This window comes from Myodes glareolus, chromosome 19 (assembly GCF_982192425.1).
Source record: "Myodes glareolus chromosome 19, mMyoGla1.1, whole genome shotgun sequence".
Classification (NCBI taxonomy): domain Eukaryota; kingdom Metazoa; phylum Chordata; class Mammalia; order Rodentia; family Cricetidae; genus Myodes; species Myodes glareolus.
The window spans coordinates 17143683-17169149 of NC_142044.1; the positions used below are offsets into that span (position 1 = coordinate 17143683).

General features: G+C 43.4%; 1 protein-coding gene and 1 long non-coding RNA gene across 5 annotated transcripts in view; one reads left to right on the forward strand and one right to left on the reverse strand.

Annotated features, from left to right (window-relative positions):
• The window catches only part of LOC125415102 (uncharacterized), a 65362-nt gene extending 49206 nt beyond the window's left edge, over positions 1–16156 (forward strand). For both annotated transcript variants that reach the window (XR_015735589.1, XR_007236527.3), the window contains 4 exons: positions 1115–1259; positions 3741–4091; positions 6069–6180; positions 14692–16156. This is a non-coding gene — a long non-coding RNA (uncharacterized LOC125415102). The remainder of the gene's footprint in view (positions 1–1114; positions 1260–3740; positions 4092–6068; positions 6181–14691) is intronic.
• Samd12 (sterile alpha motif domain containing 12) overlaps positions 184–25467 on the reverse strand; it is a 400448-nt gene continuing 375164 nt past the window's right edge. For 2 of the 3 annotated variants that reach the window (XM_048457237.3, XM_048457236.3), the window contains exon 5: positions 184–9265. In XM_048457237.3, coding sequence (XP_048313194.1) covers positions 9243–9265 — 23 coding nt within the window. In that variant the 3' untranslated portion in view covers positions 184–9242. The remainder of the gene's footprint in view (positions 9266–25467) is intronic. The other variant, XM_085678977.2, reaches the window with a different exon arrangement.

Consider the following 25467-nt stretch of genomic DNA (forward strand, 5'->3'; position numbering starts at 1 on the left):
TTTCCACCATGAATTGCATCATTAGCTAACACAGGGAAAGTGAGATGCTGTTAACTTTCCTTTTTCTTCCACAAAGCTGATGAGCTGAAGAAAATAGAAATGAAAAGTTTAATGCTATTTTTTTTTTCCCGCTTGCCAAGGATATATGTTGAGAATCAGAATCAAAACACTTTTACACGGTAATAGAAATCCCACATTTTAATACATTGCCATGCACATAAGGAATCCAATAACGCCGAATACAAAATAGTCAAATATACAAAATGAGAAAGCCGATTTTCAAGCCTGAGAGAGATCATGCTCACGGATACAAGTGGGCAGAAATCTGTACAGTTTTATTTTTATCAATTTAAAAAGACTCACGCCCCGTCCTAGTCTTCGTGAAGAAAACCCAAAATAGAAAGAAATAGTCTAAGAAAATATAAAGGGGACCCAAAGGGAATTGGCAAGGTGGTAGCTGCTCAAGATATGTAAGTCAGTGGCTCAAAATTGTGGTGCACAATAAATCTTATGTTTAGAGAGGAAATGTTTTCTAAACATCGGATACCATGGAGCCCAGGAATGTGGACATCCAGGGGAAAAGGCACTCTTGTTTTTGCCACATAATCTAATTGTGTCTTTCTAAGTCTGGGCCTGGAACCCTTTCTGGAGTGAAAAAGAAAAGAAAAAAAGTGAACAAAGGAAAAAAAGCAGAACAATTGTGGGTAATGGATAAAGGAAATTCCAATTTAATGAACCAATCTTGGGAGCCCAACACAATTAAGACCACTGCTCTAACTAACTGTGCACTTAAGGAAGCTTTAATGTCTTCAGTCTCTATGGACTACTATGGTATGAAATGTGCTTTTTAGTCTTGCTGTTCAAAGAATGAACCAGTCTTTTTTCTTTTTTTCTAAACTGGATTTCTTCCTTCTGACTTTGTTATTTTAGGAGAGAGGCATTTTCCTTCCTTTCATCTTTTGCAGTGCTGGAGCTTGAACCCGGGTCCTTCCATACGTTAGGCAAGCACTCCACCACGGAACTACAACCTCCACTCCCTCAGACTCTGTAGAGCTCATTGCTGTTCTGTTTAATATTTACCAAGTGGTTTTTTTCCCCCTTATTTCTTTCCTAGAACAAATACTAAGCTGCAATAGCACCTGACCAAGGAAATCTGCCATGACTATGTGATTCTTGATGCCCTCAGCTTGCCAACTGCACATGCTCTACGGCCTTGTTCCGTCTGAAGTTTGGGAGTCTTTGCCTGTCCCCGTCTCTGGGTAGGTCACTGTTCTCTGAACCTTGGAGAGAGGGAGTGGTGATAAAAAGGATGCTGTCACTGAAGAAAAGGCTTGTGTGTGTCGGTATCATTATCTCTCTCTCTCTCTCTCTCTCTCTCTCTCTCTCTCTCTGTGTATGTGTGTGTGGTGTATCTGTGTGTGTCGGTGTCATTATGTCTGTGTGTCTGTGCCTGTATGTCTGTGTGTTGCGTCTCTGTGTGTCCAACCACTCATGTGTGTGTGTGTGTTCACACACACACATGTAAAATACCATGTATTACTTTCTCATTCTTCCTTTTCTTCTTTTAATCCTGAGTGGAGGCTTGGTAATAATAGTTTTTGAAGAATAAAAAACAAAAGACGAGGAACAGTATCATTAACCAAGCCCTTTACCCAGTTTGCCACAACAATTATCTGTAAATATGTGGTATGGGAAAACTTTACCCTTTAGACCTTTCTTGTCCTCAAACAACCCTGTCTGCTGAGGGACAGAGAACATCCCAGAAAGGCTAAGGCCCAAAGCCCCCAGCAATTGCTATTACGCCATCATTCTTGAATTCAAAACAGTTTCTTTTCCTTTATCAGTGAAGTGCCAATCTCTACAAAACCCTAAGAATAATGCAAGTATATAAACCACAGCAGATCAATAGTTTCTTTTCTCAGGTGCTTTTTACTGCTAATCTGTAATTTTGTTCCAATATCGATCTTTTCTAAAATTTCATGTAAAGCTATTTAACTCAGTGCCTAATAATATTAAATAGTTGGATTAACTAGACCTACAGTAGTGCGATTCAGGGGCGCAAGACTTTCAGTAGAATGAGTTTTAAAACCACTGCACGGCCTTGGCTGTTCAGCAGGCTGGCTTCTGTTCTCATCATCACTAAGCTGCACAATGCAAATTAAAGGGCCTGGTCTTATTCAGTTCTCGGCAATGTGAGTTTCTTCTATCAGGCAAACCTCAGCCTCCTTCAGCGTGGCATTCGTAGGACATTGCTTTCGGCTAGGAGAGGAGAGATGGTGTAGGTAAACTAGGCAGAGCCCCACCATTGCCCAGTGTGAGTACAAGAATGGGGTCAACACCCTTGTAGAAGCTAAGGTTTCAGTTGCTGGTGATCTGAGGTAGGAGCGGGATAAGTGTGAAAAAGACGGCCTGGGGATGTGACTCATTGGTAGAACACTTGCCTAGCAGGCCAGAGGCCCTGGATTCAATTCCCAGGGCTGCAAAACAAAACAAAGCAAAACACAAACAAACAAAGGCTTTAGCAATTTGAACATAAATAGCCATCAGCAACTAACATGACCTTCAAGGTTTCCATCAGTACCAGGGGTCTTTTCAATTGAGTTGATTAATTTTTCGAGACAGGATCTCATGTAGCCATAGCCCAGAACAGTTTCAAGATGGCTACGCAGTCCAGGATGACCTTGAACTCTTAATCTTCCCTTTCCTCTTTCTCCCAAGTGCTGGCATTGTGGGCACAAACCACTCTACCTGGTTTAGGTGGGGCTAAAGATCCAGTTTAGGGCTTTGTGTACGCCGTCAAATTAGTAACATCTCCAGCTCCAGCAGAGACTTTTTTTTAGAAGAATTGGCATACGCTTCACCTGTGATGTGGGAGGAATACACGCCCATCTTGAGTTAACTGTATGGCATCCAGACAAGGAATTGCCCCAAACCTTCTGAGTTTGTGGTCAGCTCCCAACGAGGTTGGATTAGGGGTGTGTGTGTGTGTGTCTGTGTGTGTCTGTGTGTGTGTGTCTGTGTGTGTGTGTATCTGTGTGTGTCTGTGTGTGTGTGTATCTGTGTGTGTCTGTGTGTGTGTGTGTGTGTCTGTGTGTCTGTGTGTGTGTGTGTCTGTGTGTGTGTGTGTGTCTGTGTGTGTCTGTGTGTGTGTGTCTGTGTGTGTGTCTGTGTGTCTGTGTGTGTGTCTGTGTGTGTGTGTGTCTGTGTGTGTCTGTGTGTGTGTGTCTGTGTGTGTGTGTCTGTGTGTGTGTGTCTGTGTGTCTGTGTGTGTGTGTGTCTGTGTGTGTGTGTGTGTGTCTGTGTGTCTGTGTGTGTGTGTCTGTGTCTGTGTGTCTGTGTGTGTGTGTCTGTGTGTCTGTGTGTCTGTGTGTGTCTGTGTGTGTGTGTCTGTGTGTGTCTGTGTGTGTGTGTGTCTCTGTGTGTGTGTGTCTGTGTGTGTGTGTGTGTGTCTGTGTCTGTGTGTGTGTGTGTGTGTGTCTGTGTCTGTGTGTGTGTGTGTGTCTGTGTTTTCATGGTCTTTGTGCTGTTTCAGAAGCTGGGCTCACTTCTCAGGAGCTGGCAGCAGAACTTGCTCAGTTTGGAAGTGGGACAGAAGCAACTTCTAAAGTGCCCAGTGTATTGAACTGGAGGAAAAAATTGGTTTCTCCTTCCCAGGTGAAATAATGATCTATCATAACAAGAAGTTTTGTTATAGAATTCTGTGTCAGCACAAAGGATTTTAATATTTTTTTTTTTAATAGAACTTGCGAAGTTTTTGGTAACACTAACCAAAGAAGGGAAAGACCTGCACAACAAGAACTTTAAGTCTTTGGAGAAAGAAATTGCAGAAGATGTCAGAAAACAGAATTTGAGAAGGGGTGGTGTGATCAAATGCAGTTGCAAAAAACAGATTTGTGTGCTCTTTCAAACGCCAAACAGGAACCCTACGTTTGATAACTACGTCTAGGCAAATATGGAAAAACACCATGTGATTCAACTGTTTATTTCCTTTGATCCAAATGATTGAATTCTAGAAGATTGTGAACCGGATAGCCGGCAAACAGCACTCTTCAGTGATTTGGTTAGCTCGGGTGTGCGGGCCTCCAAGTCAGGTGAGTTCTTTTTCTTTCTTTTTTTGATCTTTTGAGTTTCTCTGGGTAGCTCTGGCTGTCCCGGAAATTGCTCTGTAGACCAGGCTGGCCTCAAACTCAGAGCTCCACCTGCTTCTGCCTCCCAAGGGCTGGGATTAAAGGCGTGCACCCCCACTGCCCGGTTCAGGAGATTCCTTCGCATTTCAGCTGTTATGCAAACACGAAACACTTAGGGCGGAAAGTCCCAGTTCTAAGATCCATGCTGAGGCTACTGAAAATTTCTGAGGTTTGGAAAACAATACAACAATCGATCAAGCCAACCCCCCCCCCACACACCATTAGTTCCAAAATTTGAAAATGCTATGTGATCAGTAGGAATGTAGAAAGACCAACAGTGTTTGGTTTTCTTGTGTCAGCTGACTTGGGATTGATTCAGTTCGAGTCCTGTCATCAGTGACATTTATGTGGCAGTCAGCATAGATTGCTGGTGTCTTTTACTGCTTGGAAATAAGTACAGAAGGGGGTTCTAATGGGAGAATTCTTGGGTGTCTAAGGTTCTTAAGTAGCCTTATTTGGCAAATGAAACAGCTTTATAAAACCTTGAATGACCAGATCTCCCTGTTCGGCAGGAGGCATCTCTTTGTCATTGGATGTGAAGCCGAGGACCAGCAGTGGCCTCATGCCTCATGGTCTTTCCCCTTTTCATTCTGTCGCCTACATTTCACGCGACACATTTTTAGAGTTCAGACATAGTGCCTGTCCCTTCCCACTTCCTCATCCAGGATTTTGCCTCTGAAACTAACGTGATGGACAGAAGGCGCCAACATTGATACTGACCCTGTAGCCACCTTCACAAAAGCATTCTTGGTCATTCTTTTTCACCTCACTCACTGCTTTCAGAAGTCTATTCCAGTGTATGCCAGCTAACAGACATCACCATAGGAACACAACTGAATCAGCCTTCTTCGACTTTTAAGCTCCCAGAAATTCTGTCTGTTGACACACCAGAGTTCACAAGACCATGCTCCAGCTCTAGGATTAGACCCAGCTCTACAGAGATTGAGGTGGAGGCTTGCTTGTCTTTGAACTGGAGTCCCCAGCTGTGCTCCAGTAGATATAGCTCCTGGCCTGCCCTCCTCTCTAATCCCCCTGGCCTTGCTTTAATGATCAACCCTGACCAGTGACTGTTTGGAGACGAAAATGGGGAGCCCAACTGCTGTTTGGGCTGCATCAAGGTCGAGCTTAAAACTGAGTTATTAGTCAGGACAGGGGAAAAAACAGTGAGGATGATGTGGTTCTATCTGAGTTCTTTCTAGAATCCTTGAACTATACCTATAGCACTATGCGAGAGTAAGAGATGAACAGAAAACAAAATCACACACACATCAAAAAAAAAAAAAAAGGAAAGGAGAAAGTGGGAGAGGTGATGAATAAAAACAGCCTTCAAAGAATAGAATAAAAGAACCTTTGCCATTTCCAAAGATTAGGTTTTTAAGTCTATGGCAGCTTTAAGTTTAGTTGTCAAGTAGCAAAATTGCTCTAAAGAACACGGAAGCAAACATGGCAGAGAAAGAAGCTGCTAATGCGTGGGGAAGAGGTTTGGATTAAAATAAAACGTGTTAGGGGTGTCTTGAAAACTTTACTTCCTTGAGACTTCATTGCTACTATCCAAAACCAATTACGTGACATTTGCAGACAAAGCATTTAGGGTGTATGGTGCATCCATTTGGGGTTCTTATCCTTAGTTTATATGCACAGGCATCTTTGATCTTCTTCTCCCCACTGAATGTTAAAAATGGCACGTTCTCCTCAGTATGGAGGACTGTATGCCTCTGTTTGGGCAGCTGCCGAGTGACTCTGGAGAGAACCTGGCATGTTTACCCGTATGAAGGAGGTAGACATCGAATCGGTGGGTATACATGTCACGGAGCTTGAGCAGGGATTTGCAGGCGAGCCACATCCCGTAAAGAAAGTTGATAGGATTCCTATTCCTCCTAGGCAAGTCTCAAGCTACTGATCCAACTTGCTTTGGACCCCAGCAGAACCACGATGCTCTGCATATTTAAATTTGATTTTGGATCTGCACCGAGCTAATCCCCTCGGCACCCCGGTGAGTCTGATAATTACTCATTTCAGTCCATTCCCAAGAGTGTCTTTCCTGCCTAAGTGTGAGTGTCAGCCTCTTAGTAAAAGGGGTAGCACGGGTTTAAGAAAAAGGAAAACTTAAGCCTCCAGCATGTACAGTCTTTAGATATTGAAGCATTTCCCCCATAGCTCCCCATATCTCCTATCCTACAAAACAAATCCCACCGTAGATTCGCCTGGATTCCTGGAAGGTAAAATTGCACACTCGTTTCTGACTCATAACAAAGGAAGAAGTAACCATGGGGCAAGCTCACAGAGGATCTTCCTGCAACAAGGATGCTGAAGGTCCTGAATAAAATAATTTTTCCATCCTTCTGGTTTTGCTTGTGCACATACAGATTTCATGCCATCATGTTTCCAAACCTTTAATGATTTCAAACAGTGGTTGAGAGTTTGGAAAACAGTATGGGCTCATATGCAAATATGGAGGTTGTACCAGACATTAAGGCATTTTTTTTTTTTTTAAGAGACACCATGTTCAGCCGGGGTCTTTAAGGGCCTTCATTTTGCTGTCTTCTGTTTCCATCTTTACCCATTATCTTTCAATAATGTTACCGTATTCCTCTGACTCAAAAAAAGAGGCAACTTCTTTTTTTCTTAAATTGTTCAGATTATTTCGCACCAGCCCAAATAACAACAGCCCATGATCATTTAGTGGGCATCTGCACAGAAAGGGCATCCAGTTCTCCGAGGGTTTTAGTGGGAGTCTCAAAGTGGCACTGACTCTACCAGCTAATTCCCCGCTACAGTGCCTCAGACCTGGCAGGGTTTAGAGGACTCACTAGGACCAATTCTGGGTCATGAGGGGTAGTTAGAGACCTGGCATCTCAGAGAATCCAGTGTAGTGATCAATGGTAGTGTCTATAGAAAGGACGGGGCTATAGTGAGTGGGGTGGGCTTATAGGATAGCCACAGAGAGCGGCTGGGGGAAGTTCAGATCAACTTAGCTGGCTGTCTAGCAAGGTTCTAGATGTGTTCTGAAGCTGCCCACTCATTCAGGAATGGGATCTGCCTGCTGTCTGTCATGAGCATTTTCCTATGTTTCTCTGGCAAGGTGACGGGCGGTGGGGTGGGTCTACATCTCTCAGCTCAGTTTGTACTGTGGGGAAAGAGCGTAGTGTTTGAAAGAAAGAATTCAATAGAAGCAGGAAGAGTGTTCTAGTGCCTTCTGCACTAGAGTTGACCCAGTGCCGTTCACGGCACATGGGGGTCCCTCAACAGACGCTTGCTTGCTGGATGAAAAGGAATGAAGGGACGCATAAACCCTGCTGGTGGAACGAAGGCAGATGGATGGGTCATAGAGCAGGACCCATGGCAACCTGGGCTTGGATTACCGATTTCAGCTTTTTAGAGAATTATGGACTGTGGTAGCTTTGACGGTTCTGGTGGTGATCTGTGGAAAGGTCCCGATCTCACGGTTAGCTATCTTTTCTCTGAGGCCCCTCTCTAGCTCACACCTGACAGGAGCCACTCTGTGGCGAGATGATCCTATGTGTATCACATCCGGGTCTTTCCACATTCTGGGACCCCCAGTGGGGACAGAGAATGAGGGCTTGGGGGTAATGCAAAAGTGTCTCGCTTACTTATGCTGGAAGGGTACCAGACATTGTTACATCCCTTGTAAATATTAGTCTCTGATGCCTGTGGGTTCCAGGTTAGGTTAGTGAGTGTTCACAACACACTTTTGTGTTTTAACTCAGCCAAGGTTCAATGGCCAGGGAAAAGATGCTACTGTATCACAAAGGGGCAATCAATATGAATGAACACTTCTCTGGTGTTCAGTTTAAAAACAAACCACTGACCGAATGGACAGGTTTCCCAGGACTGCGCTTTGTTGTTGGACAGAATTAAAACAACAACAAAAAAAGTCATATATACATCCCAGGAAGCATTACCATGGAAGAGTGAGCTCTGTGCCAAGGAAGAAAACCTACTGTGGGCTGAATATTCTACTTCTCCGGGCACACAGTGGGGTCATTTGATGATTCTCTCTGGAATTGTGATTTTAAATTTGACCTCTGGAAGTTTTCCTAAGTGTGGCCACTAAGGAAGTTTGTATTCTGATGCCCCTGGCATTAATCCATGACAGTCTTTGTGTTTGGAAGATCTCCTCTGTAGGAGATGAGTATGTAGGCATGGGCCAGAGAGAAGCATCCTGTACAGAGTGTCATGATGTGATGTGTTAAGTTGTGCCTGGGTACCATGAAGCAAGACTTCAAAGAGTCCAGTTACCAGGCTTGCTAACTTCTACTTCCCTTTGTGCTGTAAGTAATCCAGTTATTCGGTGAAGTGTCAGCAGGTCAAATCTAACAGTATTGTGGCCATATTTACAATGATCTACCACAGAACACTGAGCGTGTACTAGGGGTGGAGTTTGTCTTGGACAGTCTGAGCCAGAAATAAGACAAGAGTTAGAAAGAAAAGAGGAGACACTTGTTTCTCTACGTGTACCAAATGTGGTTCCAGCTCAGTGTCGTGTTCTCAGATAAAGTGCTTCAGCGTTAGACAGAACAACTTTGGACACCGCAACTAACACAATCAACACGCGTTTACATTCCTACCAGGGCATAATATTGTGAACCCTTCCACGGAGACTGCAGAACTCTTATATTTGTTTTTTTCTAAAACATCATGCCATCTGCACGCTTAATGAAATAAATCCAGTAGTTGCCATGCTAACACAGGACTTGTCGTGAAGGGCACAGACAGAGCCCAAGGGGAACTTGAGTTATGCACAGTGATGAGAACTGGAAGTAATTTTCCAGCTAATGGCCTGCCAATGACCACTTGGAACAAGTTGGCACTGTATGTTATGCACCTCATTTGAAAATCCATTGCAAACCAAGATGAATTTTTTATCCTCCTAAACTTCATGATCTTGACTTAATAGGCATCTTCTCAGTTAATCCAGTTAATCTGCCCGTGCTCCAAGGATCTCGTCTGGCGGTGCCAAGAGTAAGTCTTTCTCTGGGGAACAGGCCATGCGCATGCCCACTGGCCGGGCAGTGACTTGCAAGGCTACCGTGTTTATGGAGACCCCTCCGCTGAGGCTGCAAGAAGGGAAAAAGGATGGAGGGGAATATGGTTAGCGACTTCCTTTATAGTCTGACATACCAACATGTAACAATTATCTTATTTGAACAAACCCTAACACCCTTAGGTCAAAGAGAAAGGGCTAGCCGAGATGAGGGTTACTCAACTCAGGATGAATTAGTGGTGACTTGTCATGAAAGATCTTTGTACCACTTGGCAAAACACAGAAGATATCCATTTCAAGAGCCAGGTACCATTGCCTGGAGGGCAAAACTGGGTCTCTGGACTTGGATTTCAGACCCTTGAAAGGGTAGCAGGCTAGGAATCCATATCATTTTCTAGAGCTGCATGTATGTACTTGCCCTAAGGCACTATGAGTATGAGTTTGGAAATGGCGCAATACGTGTGTGTGTGTGTGTATGTGTGTGTGTGTGTGTGTATGGATGGTTTCATTCATTAGGAATTCTAATAAAATCACGAAGGAAATATTAGAAGTACTATGATTAAGAGCTCCTGAGTTTGCACATTGGATTTGGGGCTAGAAAGAAAAAGTCATTCAAATCTGCCTAGAGATTGGAACTATTTAAACTGTAGTCCTGCTTGAGACTTTTGGAATTCTGGGATAGATTTATATCCTCATTTTAACTTTGGAATTTCCCCATTATTTTATCTGGCTGTTCCACACACAGTTCTCCACGCATAGGTCCTCAATAATTCATAATTATGAGTATACCTGAATGCTTTCTCTAAGAATTCAACATTAGTTTTATTTAATCCACAAAATTATTGAGCAACAGCAGGAGTTATTGATGGAAAAGAAGTATTCCCAGATTTTTGAGTCGAGCTGGCTTTACAAACTACAAGAAGATACATAATTTGTAAGCAAATGTTTGATTAAAACTTGTTACTTATGAGAAAAATGCAAAACAAAAGGTCCTCTTGTAAGTGTATTAAATATCACACAGTAACACACACTTCTGATAAGGCCGGAATGTGAGCAGAATGTTAATACGTTGCTCGTGGCATTGTAAACGGGGAAAAATAACATCCATTTATTTAAAAATCATTAAAAATTTATATCCTCTGATCTAAGGATCCCATTCCTAGGACTGGACCCAAAGGGAAAATATGAAAAATGAAAGAAGCTCTGGGCAAAAATATGTAAGCTAGAGGTTGTTTATACTACAGGAAAAGCTGGAAAGGAGCCTATTGTCGAAAATTTAAGTTAAGCAAATCACAGAACACATTTAAGTTAAGCAAATTATAGTAAACTAATAAGATGGATCGTTAAAATCATACTAATTTTGATGATTATATAGCAACAGGATAAAGAGCTATGATATATTATAATATAGAACATAATATATGCATAAATGAATGATAAGTGAAAATGGAAAACGTGCTACTCGTGTGATTGTTGAAATACTTTGCAGAACAGTAGGGAAAATGAGGCCCACTATGTGCACACTCCTGAACAAGCTTTACTAATGCATCATGGTAGCTGACACTCACCAGTCCTATCTAGAAAAATAATACTTCATTCTTTCACACAGAGATGACACTCCACTGCCATTGAGAGGGAGCGAGAGAGAGACTAACATGGGGAAAAACATCCAGGTCACCCTATAGGGAAGCCATGCAGCCCTGAAGTACAGCGTAGATCTCACAGAGACCGACACAACACAACACAATATTCTTGAGGCGGTCATTGCAATCAGATCTGGGAGATGTATGTCCTTGGGAAAAAGCCAATGAGGTAAAATTCAAACAGAAATAATGTTAGTTACAGACTGATATGGTGCGGGAAAATTGTCTGTATTCTTTCAATCATGTATTTTAATAAAACGCCGATTGGCCAGGCAGGAAGTAGAGGCAGGTCAACCAGACAGGAAGTAGGGGCGGGACGATGAGAAAAGGAATATTCTGGGAAGCAGGAAGCTCCCTCTGCCATTCCTGCCCAGACCACCGGAGAGGAAAGATGTAAGCTGCCCCACTGGAAAAGGTACTGAGTCATGTGGCTAATGTAGATAAGGATAATGGGGTAACATAAGTTATAAGAGCTAATAAGTAGCCTGACCTAATGAGCCAATCAGCTTTATAACTTATAGAGATCTCTGTGTGATTGATTTTCTCTGGGACTTGTCAGCTGTGGGGTACCAGGCGGGAACAGATACCCCAACAAGCTGGCCCCTCATGTTACACTGATCCCGGCTGAGTTACTATACGTACACCTTTGTGTGGAAATTGCAGTTAGGTGTATCGTCCAAAGAGCTGTGTTGTCTACATGGACTTCCAAGAGCTCATGGGGGCAGATGTGTTAAATTCGTATTCATGGACAACCTTAGTCTATTATACTTAATGCTTTTAGCCTTCAGTGTTCAATATTCTTCTTAGGAATAGAAAAAGCCATTCCCATTTTACAAATAAGGAAATCAAAGCCCTGAGAGTTACTAGCCTAAGGTTACCTAGGTTCCAAGTTATTGTTAGAGATAGACAGTTCTACCCTAGTGATGGAACAGTGTGGCAGGTAGGAAATACAAAATACAAGTGCCCAGAGTCTTTCCCACTTCCCCTTTTTCTTGAGTGGGATTCTGTCTTTACCCACAAGCCCAATCAGCATAATGAAAGGCGATGGTAGGCAGGGTAGGAAATTGGAGTAGAAATTAATCTGTATCAGGATGAATACAGAGGTGTTTTGATAGACTATGAATGTAAAGGACAGTAGAGGCCACAGACACATTTTCAGGATTGACAAGGTGTTGGGATGTAACTTCATCAGCAAAATTCTTGGGAAGAGAACTAGTCAAAGGGGGAAGTACATTGGGGCATAATGGTACCTTTTACATCTTTCTGTGACATTAGGTCAACCTTCAGTGTTCGTTATTGCTTCCTGCAGTTAGTGTTGGGTGTCTTTTAGCTAAGTCGCCATGTTGTATCAGGCTCAGGGGTAATAAGAAGTCATTATTTACACAAGTTGGATAACAAAGCACTCATTTAGATTAAAGCTCGAACCTAAACTGGGTGTGATGGTGCCCACTTTTAATCCCAGCACTCCATAGGCAATCGGGTCTCTGTGAGTTCAAGGCCAGCCTGGTCTAACAAGTGAGTTGCAGGACAGCCAGGGCTACACAGAGAAGCTCTATCTCAAAAACCAAAACAAAAGGAAAAAGCAAGCAAACAAACAAACAAAAAAACTTGAACCTTAGTCTTTTTATGACGTATGTTCCACAGCGGGCTTTTCTGTCCTCACTGTAGATATTTTTTGGATGTGATAATTCTTTTGTGTCTGCGTATATATGGGTACAGGCATGCATATACCACCATGAATGTTTGGAGGTCAGAAACAAAGCCTTAATCTTCCCCTTCGACTTTCTGAGGGCGAAGCCATATCTTATTTATGTCTTGTTAAAACACTCTGCAGTATCAGATACATAGTCCGTGCTTAACATGTAGCTGTGAAATTAAGCATGGCATAATGTTGGAGAAGACGCGTTATTTGCTTGTTTAATCTAGTAATTAAGTTTCATTCTTGGATCCAACCAGATTTGATCCAGAATATGGGCTAAGTAGGGAAGTTTTGCAAATCCAGTAGTCAAGCGCATGGGTTCTGGAAGGATCTCCATTCACTTCCAAGGTCATCACTTGCCGGCTGTGTAATACAAAAACCACGACCCTTCTCAATCTTTAAAATAGGTCACATAGTCTCTACCTAAATGAGTTGCCGTGATGACAAAATGAGCTCAGAGGAAAGGCCCTTTGCGCCATGTTTAGCGAGTAAGAGATAACCGATGGGTGACAGCTTCTGTTGTTTTATGACTATCACAGGTTCCCAGAGTTTCTTTGGGAAATCAGAGATACAATTATCTCCTTGTTCAAGGGCTAGAAAAAGAAAGAAAATGCCCAGATGTCAGGCCATTGTGCCCTCTCCCCACCTGCCAGGCCATAGCCATTGTACTCTGATTCTGCTCTCTAGATTAGTGCAGACCTCAGACAGCCGCCTGATAACGGGAGTTTCTAACACTTCAAAGGCAGGAAGTGACTCCCCTGGCAGGCAACAGGCAGCCTGGCAGAGGGCTCAGGACTTAAGTGTGAAGCTTTACCTCCCTTCACCCCAGCAACAGGGGATGAAGGCTTCCCATATTTGGAGGAAAGATACTCTGTCCGATAATGCCATATCTCATGCTCTGAGAGGAGCAAATACAACTTTTCCCTTGAGAGGAGGCATTTAGAGTCTTCCATTCAGAAAGAAAGGGAAGTGTCTTTAGGAAAAAATGTATCTGTTATGGAAGTCAAGTTCGAAGTCTTCTTCGGTGTGGGCCCAAATTGCTTTCAGCCGCGTTTGGGATTTACAGCAGGTGGGAGTGAGTTGCTTAACCTAACAGTCAGTAGGCAGGTCTATGTTTACTGAGCAGGCACCACAGGCCAACTGAGATCTTACGGACAAGTGTTTGCTGCAGCTCAAGTACCATTTTGGAGGTCTTCATTGGCACATGTTCAGAGGAGGGCAGGCGCACGAATTTGTTCCCACCCTCTGGCTAGAATGCACAGGACTGAGACCAGACCCCAAATCTGATGTCACCATAAGTTGTTCCTGACTGTAATAAAGAATGCATGTTAGGAAAAGGAATTCTCTGACTGTAACAGGAACAGAAGCGAGAAAACAAGGAATTACGCCGTGTAAAGGAATCTTCACTAAACACAAACTGTGGAGTGCTGTAGAAGAGGTTTAACCCACAGAAAGCCAGTTCATTTCTCTTTTAACAGTGTTCGGCCTTTTCACAGTATGGCTGAGTGGCTCTCAGATGAGTACAGTTCTGCCCCAGGGCAGACAATTGGCACTGTCTGCAAGACATTTCTGGTTGCCACTCATGGCGGTTACTACCAGCACCCAGTGAGTCGGGGTCAAGACACCACTAAACACTTAGGAATGTGTGGGAGAGCGCCCCAACAAAGACTCCTCCAGCCTGAAATGTCAAACGTGCTGAGGTTGGTTCGGCAGACACGGAGCTCTGCTTATTTTTTATTCTTGGTTGTGAGCCAAATATATCACTCTCAAAATAGGTCAAGATAAAAACCAACCTAAGTGGGCCTCTTCTCTGCGCGGGCAATAAGGCTAATTTCCAACCTCACTCCTCTCTTCTAGTCATCATTTTCTCATTTTTTATTTGATTTTATATTCAGTGCAATCAAAACCTTTAAAGCCAAATCACTTCTAACTTCTAGAACCCTCACAGGCATGCCATTATAAGAATCAAGATCGGATGATTTAGGCAGGTAGGCGCGATTAATTAATTAGTATGCAGGCAAGAAGTTAGAAGAGGAGGACAAGGGATGGCTTAGGGGGCTAGAAAACTAAGCTTTGCGATTAGGGCTTCTGGTAGGAGAAACCATATGTGGTTTTGGTGGTACTGATGCGATTTCTATCACTCCTTGTCCCCCATAGACTGAAGAGGGTATCTTCTCACCGAGAACGTGATTAAGGGATCGATTTTACTCTCTGGTTGTATGAAGATGGAGGTCAGCGTCTCTAACAGGCTGGTGTCAGAATGGCAGAGAACTTGCATGAAGAGGAACAATAAAGTTGGTGATATATATAGATACTAGCCTGTATCTTCTCACACGGCCTAGAAACGTGGAAAGCATCATGCTGTGGAGATGAAGATATTTGTGTGAGAGACCAATGTTTGAGTTGGAAGGTTGGGCAAAGCTAAAGGCCCTCCGTAATGGGGGTAGGCCTCAGATTTGATTTTTTTTCTTTTTTTTTCGAGACAGGGTTTCTCTGTGGCTTTGGAGCCTGTCCTGGAATTAGCTCTTGTAGACCAGGCTGGCCTCGAACTCACAGAGATCCGCCTGCCTCTGCCTCCCGAGTGCTGGGGATTAAAGGCGTGAGCCACCACTGCTCGGCTAGGCCTCAGATTTGAATAGACGAAGGATTAAGTAATGGGTCATTCATGCTTTCTGTTGTTTGCTGCTAGGACATTGGTCCTATACTCTTTAGCTTTCAAGCTTGTAAATCATGAGACTTCTTTTTCCATAATTAAGTGAGCCCGTTCCTATACTAAGTCTGTCTTATATATGTGTTTGTATATTTATGAACACATATGTGTACATATATATGGATAATCTATGTCATCGATCATTTCTGTTTCCATGGAGATCTCTGAGTAATACAGTTAATGAACATCATGACGGTTAACAGTAAACAGTAGCATTAGCCAAGTACTCACCAAGTGCCTAGTATCAGACTCAAGAACCTACATCTGTTTTGCAGCACCAGGTAAGTGGGCACACTAGCTCCACTCCACAGATGAAAAACATCTTAAAGAAACAAATGGCCTAGGACAGGCTGTGACCTTTGCTGCATACATGCTAAGGTGCTTGTTTATTCTAGAACTATTAAGTAGGAAATACACTTACATAGGAGGAAAGGACTTTGTTGACATCTCTCATCCCCTGGTCCCATAGTTTCTATTTTCCTATAGAATGTGGTTGACTCCTTGCACGGTAAGAGGAGGGGTTCTGTTGCCCGACTCTGCAGTTCTCACAGCCTCTAGGGAGTTCCGAAGGGTTCAGAACGGAGGGAAGGCTCCTGTATTTGAAACTACCGAGAAGGAAAGAATGTGTTGTTTGAGAGCCGAGATTTCTCCTCTTTTCCTCAGTTCTGGGCAGGAGGGCCAGTGGGTGAGCAAGGCAGGGTGGGAAGAACTTGCTCACTTACTCTAGTATTACAAGCAGAACTGTTACTCGGTTCTATGGGCCTGAGAAATCACTGTAAGCTTAGCCAGTCCTAGTTACCTGGCTTTGATTACTCTGTGTACACATGAGGTTACTACAGTGTATCCCATAAATATATAAAGTTACTATGTGTCAATAAAAGTTTATTGTATGCATTTTTACAAATTTTAAAATCTCTCTCTTGCTCTTTACCCACGAAGTGTGTGTGTGTGTGTTTATGAGAAAGAGAGAGAGAGAGAGAGAGAGAGAGAGAGAGAGAGAGAGACTGTGTTCATGTGTTAGTACACACCAGCTGTATTGTGTGAGACTAGATGAGAGGTCTTTGCCTTCCACCTTGCCTGAGACAGACTTCTTGTAGCACACGGCTACCTAGGCCAGGCTAGCTCGCAAACTTCTTGGGTCTCTCCCTTCTATGTTTCCCACATTGACATAGTAGCCCTGGAAGTACAGCTGTGGACACATCACATCTGGCTTTGCCTGGATTCTGGCCCTTGTGCTGCAGCAGCAAATACTTTTCTCCTCGCTCCATTGCCTTAGCCTCTACATTTAAAAGCCTGACTATGGGAAACAAACCTAAAGCAAACCTTCCAGAAATCAACTCTGATTCACGCAGGTTAAATTGCATTTCCAGCTTCCGGGGTTTCAAAGCTGACATATGCACCGCAGGTGTGTAGCATGCCTGCGCGAGACTCACCTGAGGGAGCTTCTCCGAGTTTTTGCTTTGTCTTGCTCTCTCCCCGTGTCGTGGATCAGAATGTCCAGCGGGGAGATTGAAAAGCTATATGTTTAACAAGAGGAGCAGTGATGCTCATGAAGTCGGCTTGGCAGCCGTCCACGAAAACACCCACGTCTTTCCCCCAGTATTTAAATAGTAGTTATTTGTCCTTCAGACAGAGAAAAGTGGTATCGACTGTGGGAAAATGTGGTTTGTAGCCTTGCACTTTTCACATAACAAAATAACCAGAATCCTGGATATAATACAAGGCAGTGATCCAGTGCTGGGTTGCAGAGTAGGGCAGGCAGGGGAGGCTTGGAGACCTGCACAAGCTATCTAACTTACGCAAGGTTCCAGGGACCTGAGCATGTCCTGGCCTTCCAGTAGTTTATGCTTCCTGTAGGCTTCTGCATACACATATTCCCCTGGACACTGGCTGAAGTGTCCCACAGTGCTTTGAGGGGACAGGGCTGGAGGGGTTGCAAATTCCTATGCTGAAACTCTATTAGAACCTGCTTTGTCCCGTACCAGCATCACTTGACGGTATATCTGTCTTCAGGCTAGTACTTCATGGTGCTCCGAAGTGTTCCAGGGAGCTCAAGACATTGCTCTGAGCTCCAAATGGGAGGAAATAGGTCCATTCCTTTTAGAGCTGGACCATAGATTTGAATTTCTGACCATGTTGCCAGGAATGGAAGTGTTTATAGCAGTTCTGGAAATTGCTATGAACCTCAAGTTCCTTGAGGGAAGAGGTATGTCTCACTCTTCTCGTCCTGTGCTCTGGCCATGGCGGGGTGGGGGGGGCATCAAAGTTGTTCTTAACATGTTCGTGGAATGAGAGAATGGACATGCAAATGAACATGTGAAGACAGCTATGCGAGCAAAGTTAGCAGCTCCTTCCTGTTTTTTAAAGAGAACTGGAGTAGAGATTTCAGTATATGGAGTAAGGTCTATGAGCATCTAGGGTGTCCATTGCCTTAAGTCTTTAGGAATCATTTGCCCTGGAAACCAGCAAGATTCCCCTCTGCTGTATAACTAGCATGAACCAGATACCAGCTGACAGCAGTGGACGATTCCCTTGTACCACACAAATACGAAATGATGCATTTTGGGGAGAAAGGATCATCCGGCCAGCTGCTCTCTGCAGGGATGCATTTGTACAGCCAATTAGTCTGCGGTAACCCCAGTGACTCCATCCTTTGCACTGGATAGATGCAAGTGGCTCAAGTCATTACATTCTGACAGCCGTTCTAAGAGCCCCAACATCCTTTCAGAGGAAAACGCAGTCCACTGGCACAAGCAATAATGAATCAAAGAGAGCACAGCCATGTACCTTGAAGTTTGGTCCCCTCTGCCACTAAACTTCCCCCACTTCTTTACAGCATCAGCCAGCTGACTGAGAACATTCCAAAAGATTATTTTCTAGTTTCTCTCATTGCTTCTGGACCCCAGGTTACTCCATCCCAGAGCACGGAACCCTGCTTGCCTGTCTGTCAACTGTATGAACAAACCTGCCTTTTCTTTCTTCCTGCTTGCTTCTTTATTCATCCATCCATTCTTGGCCTATTTGCACTATTTAGCATTATTCAATCTCAAGAGCTTCCCTGTTGGCCAATCCAACAGCTTCTTCCATGGAAGAGTATTCGTACCTAAGATTCTCTTCTTTAGAAAAGGAACAAAAAAAATCTCCAGTTTTTCAAGAGAAAAGAGGAAAACACTCTTCTGCAGGAGTCTACCAGGTACACTTGGTGTTTCTTCTTTTCAAGGCCTAGTGTCAAGGGAGCTAGAAGAATCTCTCCATGAGACACTGCACAATCAAAGTGACAGCAAATGAGGAACATGGGCACACACTCTTGGAGCAGAGGGCACCTCAGGATGTGATTCTTAACTTTCAGTGTATGATGAACCACAGGACAGCATACCGTTGATTCTGCAGTTCACTAGTGGCCACGAGGACATGGACCACCCTCTGAGCAGCAAGGGCAGGGGGCTCCCAACTACTGTAGCACTGGACACTTCCGATTTTTGCAGTGATGGATGTGTCCTAACGGTTCTAATACAGTAGCCATTAGCTGCCTGTGTTCACTGGGCACTTGAATCATGAAGAGCACATGAAACACCTTTTCTGTGGCCATGGTGGTGGGGTTGGGTGTAGTACGTTTGATAAGTGTAAGTGTATGCAGGTGCATGGCTCCATGCACGTGTGTGGAGGTCACGTGAGGTCTCCTACTTTAGTACCCTCCATTATATTTCCTTAAGTTCAGAAAGTATCTCACTGAATCTGGGGCTCACCAGCTAAACTGGCTGTCCAGACAGCTTCAGAGATCTGCCTGTGTCCTCTTAGCAGAGCACTGGGAATACAGGCAGGTGCACTGCCATGCCTGTCTTTTTATGGGGGTGCTGGGACTTGAACTCACATCCTTGTGCTTGACAGCAAGTTCTCTTAGCCTTCTGAACCATCTCTCCAGCTCATGGAAATGACTTTTAGCTTTAACTTTACTTCCCGAATGCTTACATGTCCGTGTGTGTCAAGTGGCTGCATCACTGTAGAATTGAACTGAGACAGGGATTGAGCAAGATGGCCCCAGAAAAGAGTCACCCAGCAAGGGGAACTCCCTATGTTGTCACCCATATTATAAATTTGTTCTTGTCCACACCTGCCTTCTTCCTGTTCTCTCCAGTATGGCTCAAGGCTTCCCCTCTGCCTTTGTACAAGTTCCCAGAATCGCTGTATATACAAAATGGTCATTAAGGAGAACTCTATAAACATTCCGAAGTGCAGAAGATTATCTCGTTTACTCAAACCTCTTGTACTTGGCAAAACCAAGCAAGAAACCTTAGGAGGAATGGATCATTTGTTAAGAGCCGTTGCACCTTGGAGTCTGTCTGGCAGGATTCTGAAATCAGGATCCAAGGTCACAGTGCTGTGGGTTTTGGTCCTTGGGTCCGGACACAAGGGACAATGCATGTAGTGGAGGAAGACAAGAATAGAAAAAAAAAGAAAAGAAAGAAAAGAAAAGAAAGGAAGGAAGAAAGAGAAGAGAAGAAAAGAAAGAGCACTCAGTACAAACCAAGTTCTCCCCAAATGAGAACACACTGAGGGTGGGGAAAGGGTTGGGCTTGCTCTGTCTAAACGGGAGTCAGCAGGTTACAGTCTGTGTTACAGTTAACGAGATTTGGAGATGTTCCCCGCGCTAGTGAGTACTAATTTCCATTGAGGAAAAAGTTATGAGGCTTGGATGTCTTAATGATAACAGATAATTTCTCTGTGTGGGCAGAGCTACAAAGTGTGTTGCTATGGAACTGTGTGGATTGGGCACTTTCCTTTGTGTACATAGTTTCCCCCTCCGAGAATCTGCTTGGCAGGAGATACAAACCTGCTTGGGGACTCTGGTGATTAATTGCTTGAACTGGCTGGTGGCCATCAGCAGGACCGTGCAATTTACCAGTTTCCACGTGGAATTATGAAGCTGAAGGTTTAATGGGATTTCAGGTAATAGAGCCCAGATGTCCCAAAGTAGGATGTTTGAGATTTCACCGATTTGCAAGGCTGTGGAGTTTAAGCATTATTTATTTCTTGCTTAGATGTCCCTCTCCCATCTTCACGCAATCTTGGACCAGTCAAATGCAAAGGCCTTCACCTTGACATACTGCATCCAGAGAAGCCATTCCTGTGCACACACCTGCAGTCAACAGTTCAGATACAAGCTTCCTGCCTTGTGGTCCAGGCTCTTGAGGTCAGTTTTTTTTTTTTTTTTTTTTTTTTTTTTGCTAAGGATATGGCAGTTAGCAGCCCTTGTCCCACCTTGCTGTGCAGAGCTCAACTTCCAAATTGCTTTCACACATTTAATTGCCTTCCAGTCTGTCAGGGTCCAAAGGAAATGGGCTGGGACTAGTATTATTATCTCTCTGTTTTGATGAGGGAACCAGGGGGCACAGAAGAGCAGGGATAATAACAACTCAACGTTTGTGTCATACTGTCATGCAAAAAGTGCTGTATCAATGGGGTTCGTGGGAGTCTCCTCTTTGAAACCTCATCATAGCTTGGTGGTTGATATGATTATCGGCTCCACTTTGGAGCAGAAATACTCTAGTACAGAGAAGACGGGACACACAACCACTCATTGATGGAGCCCATGTAGAGTGGTCCATGGTATTCCGGAACCACCTACTATGCACTTTGTTTCTTCCACGGAAATGTTCTCAGCATTGCCGACAAGATCTGGAGCTCATTGTTAACATAGTGTTCTTTTTGGAAAAAGATTTATTTTTTTTATTTTCCATATGTGTGTATGTGTTTATTTATGTGTGGGTATATGTACATGAGTGCAGTACCAGCAAAGGCCAGAAGAGGGTGTTGGAGTCCTTAGCACTGGTGCTCTAGGTGGTTGCTGGGAACGGAGCAGGAAGAACAGTATGCGCTCTTAGTGACTGACCCGTCTTCTCTAGCTCCAGGGTAGCATTCTTTTTTTCTAAGATTGCAAGCTCTTGTAACTGGCAAGTGATGGCTCTAGTACAGAATATCTCAGTATCTTCACTTAGACGTATCCACAACACATCACAGACTAGTTGGTCAAATGCTGATCTCTGTTTCATTCTATATGTCCCTGCCTAGTTTTATACTTCTTACAATGTCAGTTTAGAGTCTACCTATTGCTTAGAAGGTGTCACATAGTCTTGCTAAGCCTCTCTTGATTTGTTCTGGAACTCTGAATGATCCCGTTGTGTGAACAGACAGAACAAATACCATTTCCCCCAGGGTGCAACTAACTATTGAGCTCTGTGCCGAGATCAACATTTTTTTTTTCTATCTCCATTCCATCTTTCCCACAGTCTAGCTTAGGATGTGCTTGAACTCACGATTCTACTGCATCTAGTTCACAAGTCCAGGACTGTGGTCATGTCTTACCTCTTATAGCCTCAGTATTATTTCCTGATTGCCATCTCAGGTTCTATGCTAAACATTGGGTATATGAAGAATGAATATCAAATAACCCTCACTCTTATTCTCAAGCAACCCCTCGTATGCTGAGTTGTATTCACAGTGAGAGTCCATGGCTGTACAATGTCCTGTATTCTAGTATAGAAAGGCAAGAATCCTGAGGCATGAGGAGGCACAGGAGCATTCGCTGCTGTTTACAGATAGGACTGGGAATTCTGCCCAATCTCTCTTCTAGTTAAAGACACTTCTTGGAGAAGGGCTGTACTGTATTCACTGGAATACTTAGTACAGTCTTTTCAACAGAGTGATCATGGCACAACTAAAGAAGGACCACATAAGACGTGATGGGATTCCCATATTATGGCAGAGGCAGTCTAGGGGAGTCTTCTCCTATCTTGGCCATGGAGGCAAAGACATTACTGCTGCCCATGCTTTCCCTACACGGCCCTGACCCAGGCAAGGAAAGACAGGAAATCCCTGGCACACTTTGCAAATCAGTGATCAGTGCAGGGTAAAACTATGTTTTCACTTCTGTAAGATGTCAAGTAATGCTTAATATAGTATCTTAACATAACAGTTTGGGAAACCTTCTCCAAACCTACTCCTGCCTCAAGGACTGCAAAGAATTTAATATTTTAAATTATTCCCCTTTCAGAATGGTGACTGATTATTTGGTATTATGTGGCCTTTATAAAACAGTCTGTAAAAATAAGTGTGTTTCACTACCCTTAAAGAGTTTGGGTTTGGGGCATTGTAAATACATTTTATCCACGCTGAAGTTTGGCTGGGATACTAGTAGGTAGGTAGGGCTGGCACCAGGCGGCATTTCATCCTTCGGGAACTGAGGTAGGCTGCCTTACAGCCGAGAAGCATCATGTGGGAGAATGAAGGCAACAGTTGTCCCTGTGTGGACTTTCTGAGAAGTCCAGCTGCTTCATCTCCCTGAGCCATCTGAGCGACAGCCATCTTTTCTGCAAATAAAGGGAATCCAGATGTTTTGTAGCCATTTTTAAACATAAGATCTATCACCATATTTCACCCCATCTGTCTTTGCTAGGGTGTTTTTTCCCCCCCGCAGTGACAAAACACCTTGATTAAAAGCAAGTTGAGGAAGAGCTTATTTCACTTATAGTTCTAGGTAACAATCAACAGCTGAGGGGACTCAGGACAAGAATTCAAACAAGAAAAGAACCAGGAGGCAGGAGCTGACACAAAGGCCATGAGTACTGCTTACTTGCTTGCTCCCCATGGCTTGCTAAGCCTGCTTTCTTATAAAATTCAAGACCACCAGCCCGGGGGTGGCACTGCCTATGATGGGCTAGACCCTCCCACACCAATCATCAATTAAGAAAATTCCTTATAGGCTTGTGTAGACCCCAATCTAATAGAGGTATGTTCTTCATTGAGATTCTCCCTCCCCTTTAGTTTGCATTAAGTTGACATAAAAACTAACCAGCATACATCCAAGCTGCATTTAAAAAAAATGTACCAATAAGACAGAACAGCAAAAACCCAGTACTAATTAAACTATGACAGAATGCTTTGATAGTCCGACATAAGGAACAATATCAGCCTGCTATTGCTTCATGCTTTCTGACATCAGTTCTAAAGAACCCAGCAATTTCTCGGCCTCCGGGTACCAGCATCAAGCGTGATAGGCAATCCCTCTGCATGGATTTCAGAAATAAAACATGACACACCTTCATTTATTTGTTATGTATTTCTATCTGAGTGCAAAGCTCAGATTGCAAAAACATTAAATTGTGGTTATACCTTCAGTGTCAAAATTTGCCTCGTGGATGGCGCTGTTTCATGACTTTTGGCTGACAAGATACATTGTTGCTTCAGTGCCAAATTATAGTGTAATATTTCAGAATCTGTTTTAATAGCAATTAAACTTGGGTGAAGTGATAAAAATATGAACAATCGGAGCCAAATCCTTACACAGAAGACTGCCATATGACCTCCAGTTGTCATAAGCCTCCCTAGACTGTAAAATGTACAATCTAGAAATGTTAGAATCATGGAAAAAGGGCACTTGAAAGGCACTGGAAAACAGGAACTGAAAGTTTATCATCGATCTCGAGCTCAATGGACACACAACAAATCTCAAGGGTCTCCCCTTTTAATAAGGGTAGCGAGAGCATGGTGAGGATCCAAAGAGAGCACCGAGGCCCTATCTCATGTTATGGAAATGAGATAAAAATGCTGGATTTTAATCTGATTTTTTGAAGTATAATTCATATTTCAGGAGCTATAAAGCCATGACTGGTCTCATTTATTGCAAATTCTACACCATGGCTTGTCGTCCTACCTCTCTACCTCTCTTTGAAAGGGATCTTTGAAACCTGGGCCAAACCCGTCATGAGTTCCATCAGTAGAATATTTCAGAGATGGTTAATGCACTAGTTCTACTTTCCTCTTTCTTTCTTACTACAATGTGGTCATTTCCCTTTCTTCTTTCAAACGTTGTCACATGTAATCAATACTCCCAGAAGCTACATGGAGAGCCCCACATGGAGGGAAACTGGGTGTCTCTACTGACACCCACATTGAGCAGCTAGACTAGTTCTCCACTATTTGATCAAACCATCTGGGTTGGGGATCCTCAGCCCCAGGTTATGGGGCAGGGAATGAAAAAATAAGAGTTCCTTATCAAGACTTTTCCAATTTTCAAAATGATGCCTGAAGAATCACTGATGTTTGGAGCTTCTGAGATATGGTGCAATGTGTCATGTATTAATAGATAGCAAAAAATCACTGCCATGTTAATTTTCAAAGTGGCTTTGAGCAAGGCTTGTTCTAGAATCTTAAGAAGCAGAAGCTGGAAGTGAACTTAAACTCACTGTTTCCTGAAGTGAAACCTTTTAACAATTATTCAGTACTCTGGAGTTACTAGGCTAAACCTAATGAGTACGGTAGGAAATTTACAATTCTAGAGGCTGTGGCATGAATGATGTGCCTGTTGTATAAGTATGGTGACCTGAGTTGGACTCAAATAAAAGCTGAACATTGTAGTGTATACCTGTAACTATACTTTTAGGGTCAGAGGTCAGAGACAGGTGCATTGTTGGATCTTGTAGACATCCAGACTAGACAACTAGTGAGTTTCAGGTTCAGTAAGAGACTCTGTCCCCCAAAAACATGCAGAGTGGGAAGCACTAGAGGAAGATACCTGAAATGGACTTCTGGCCTGCTCAATACTCCCTGATTCTGTGGTTCCCTGTCCAAGATTGTGCTGTGGAATAATGCTCTTATAAAGATTTTTCACTTGTGTTAGTTTAATAAAATGCTGATTGGTTATTACACAGAAAATATAGGCAGGGCAACCAGACTAAGAGAATTCTGGGAAGAGGAAAGGCAAAGATGTAGTCACAAGCCAAACACAGAGGAAGCAAGATGAGAATGCCTCACTGAGAAAAGGTACCAAACCACATGCCTAAACATTGACAAGAATTATGGGTTAATCTAAATTGTAAGAGCTAGTTAATAATAAGTCTCAACTAACATGCCAAATAGTTTATAATTAATATAAGCTTCTGTGTGTTTCTTCAGGACTGAACAGCTGTGGGACCAGGTGAGACAGAAACTTCTGCTACAAGATTGGGCATGTCAGCCTTTAACCTAGGCTGATGAAGAGGCTCCTAACGTTCTACTCCTTCCTGATGGATTTTGGTGGCACTAATGGTTATGGAGCAGAGGGTGTCAGTTTCTTTATTTGTGTAGCCATTGAAAGGAAGCCTAGGCTTTAGTAAGAGACCTCCAAACCCCCATGCTCATGAGAGCAACCCTAATTAAACACAGTGGTCACACATTAAAAAAAAAAC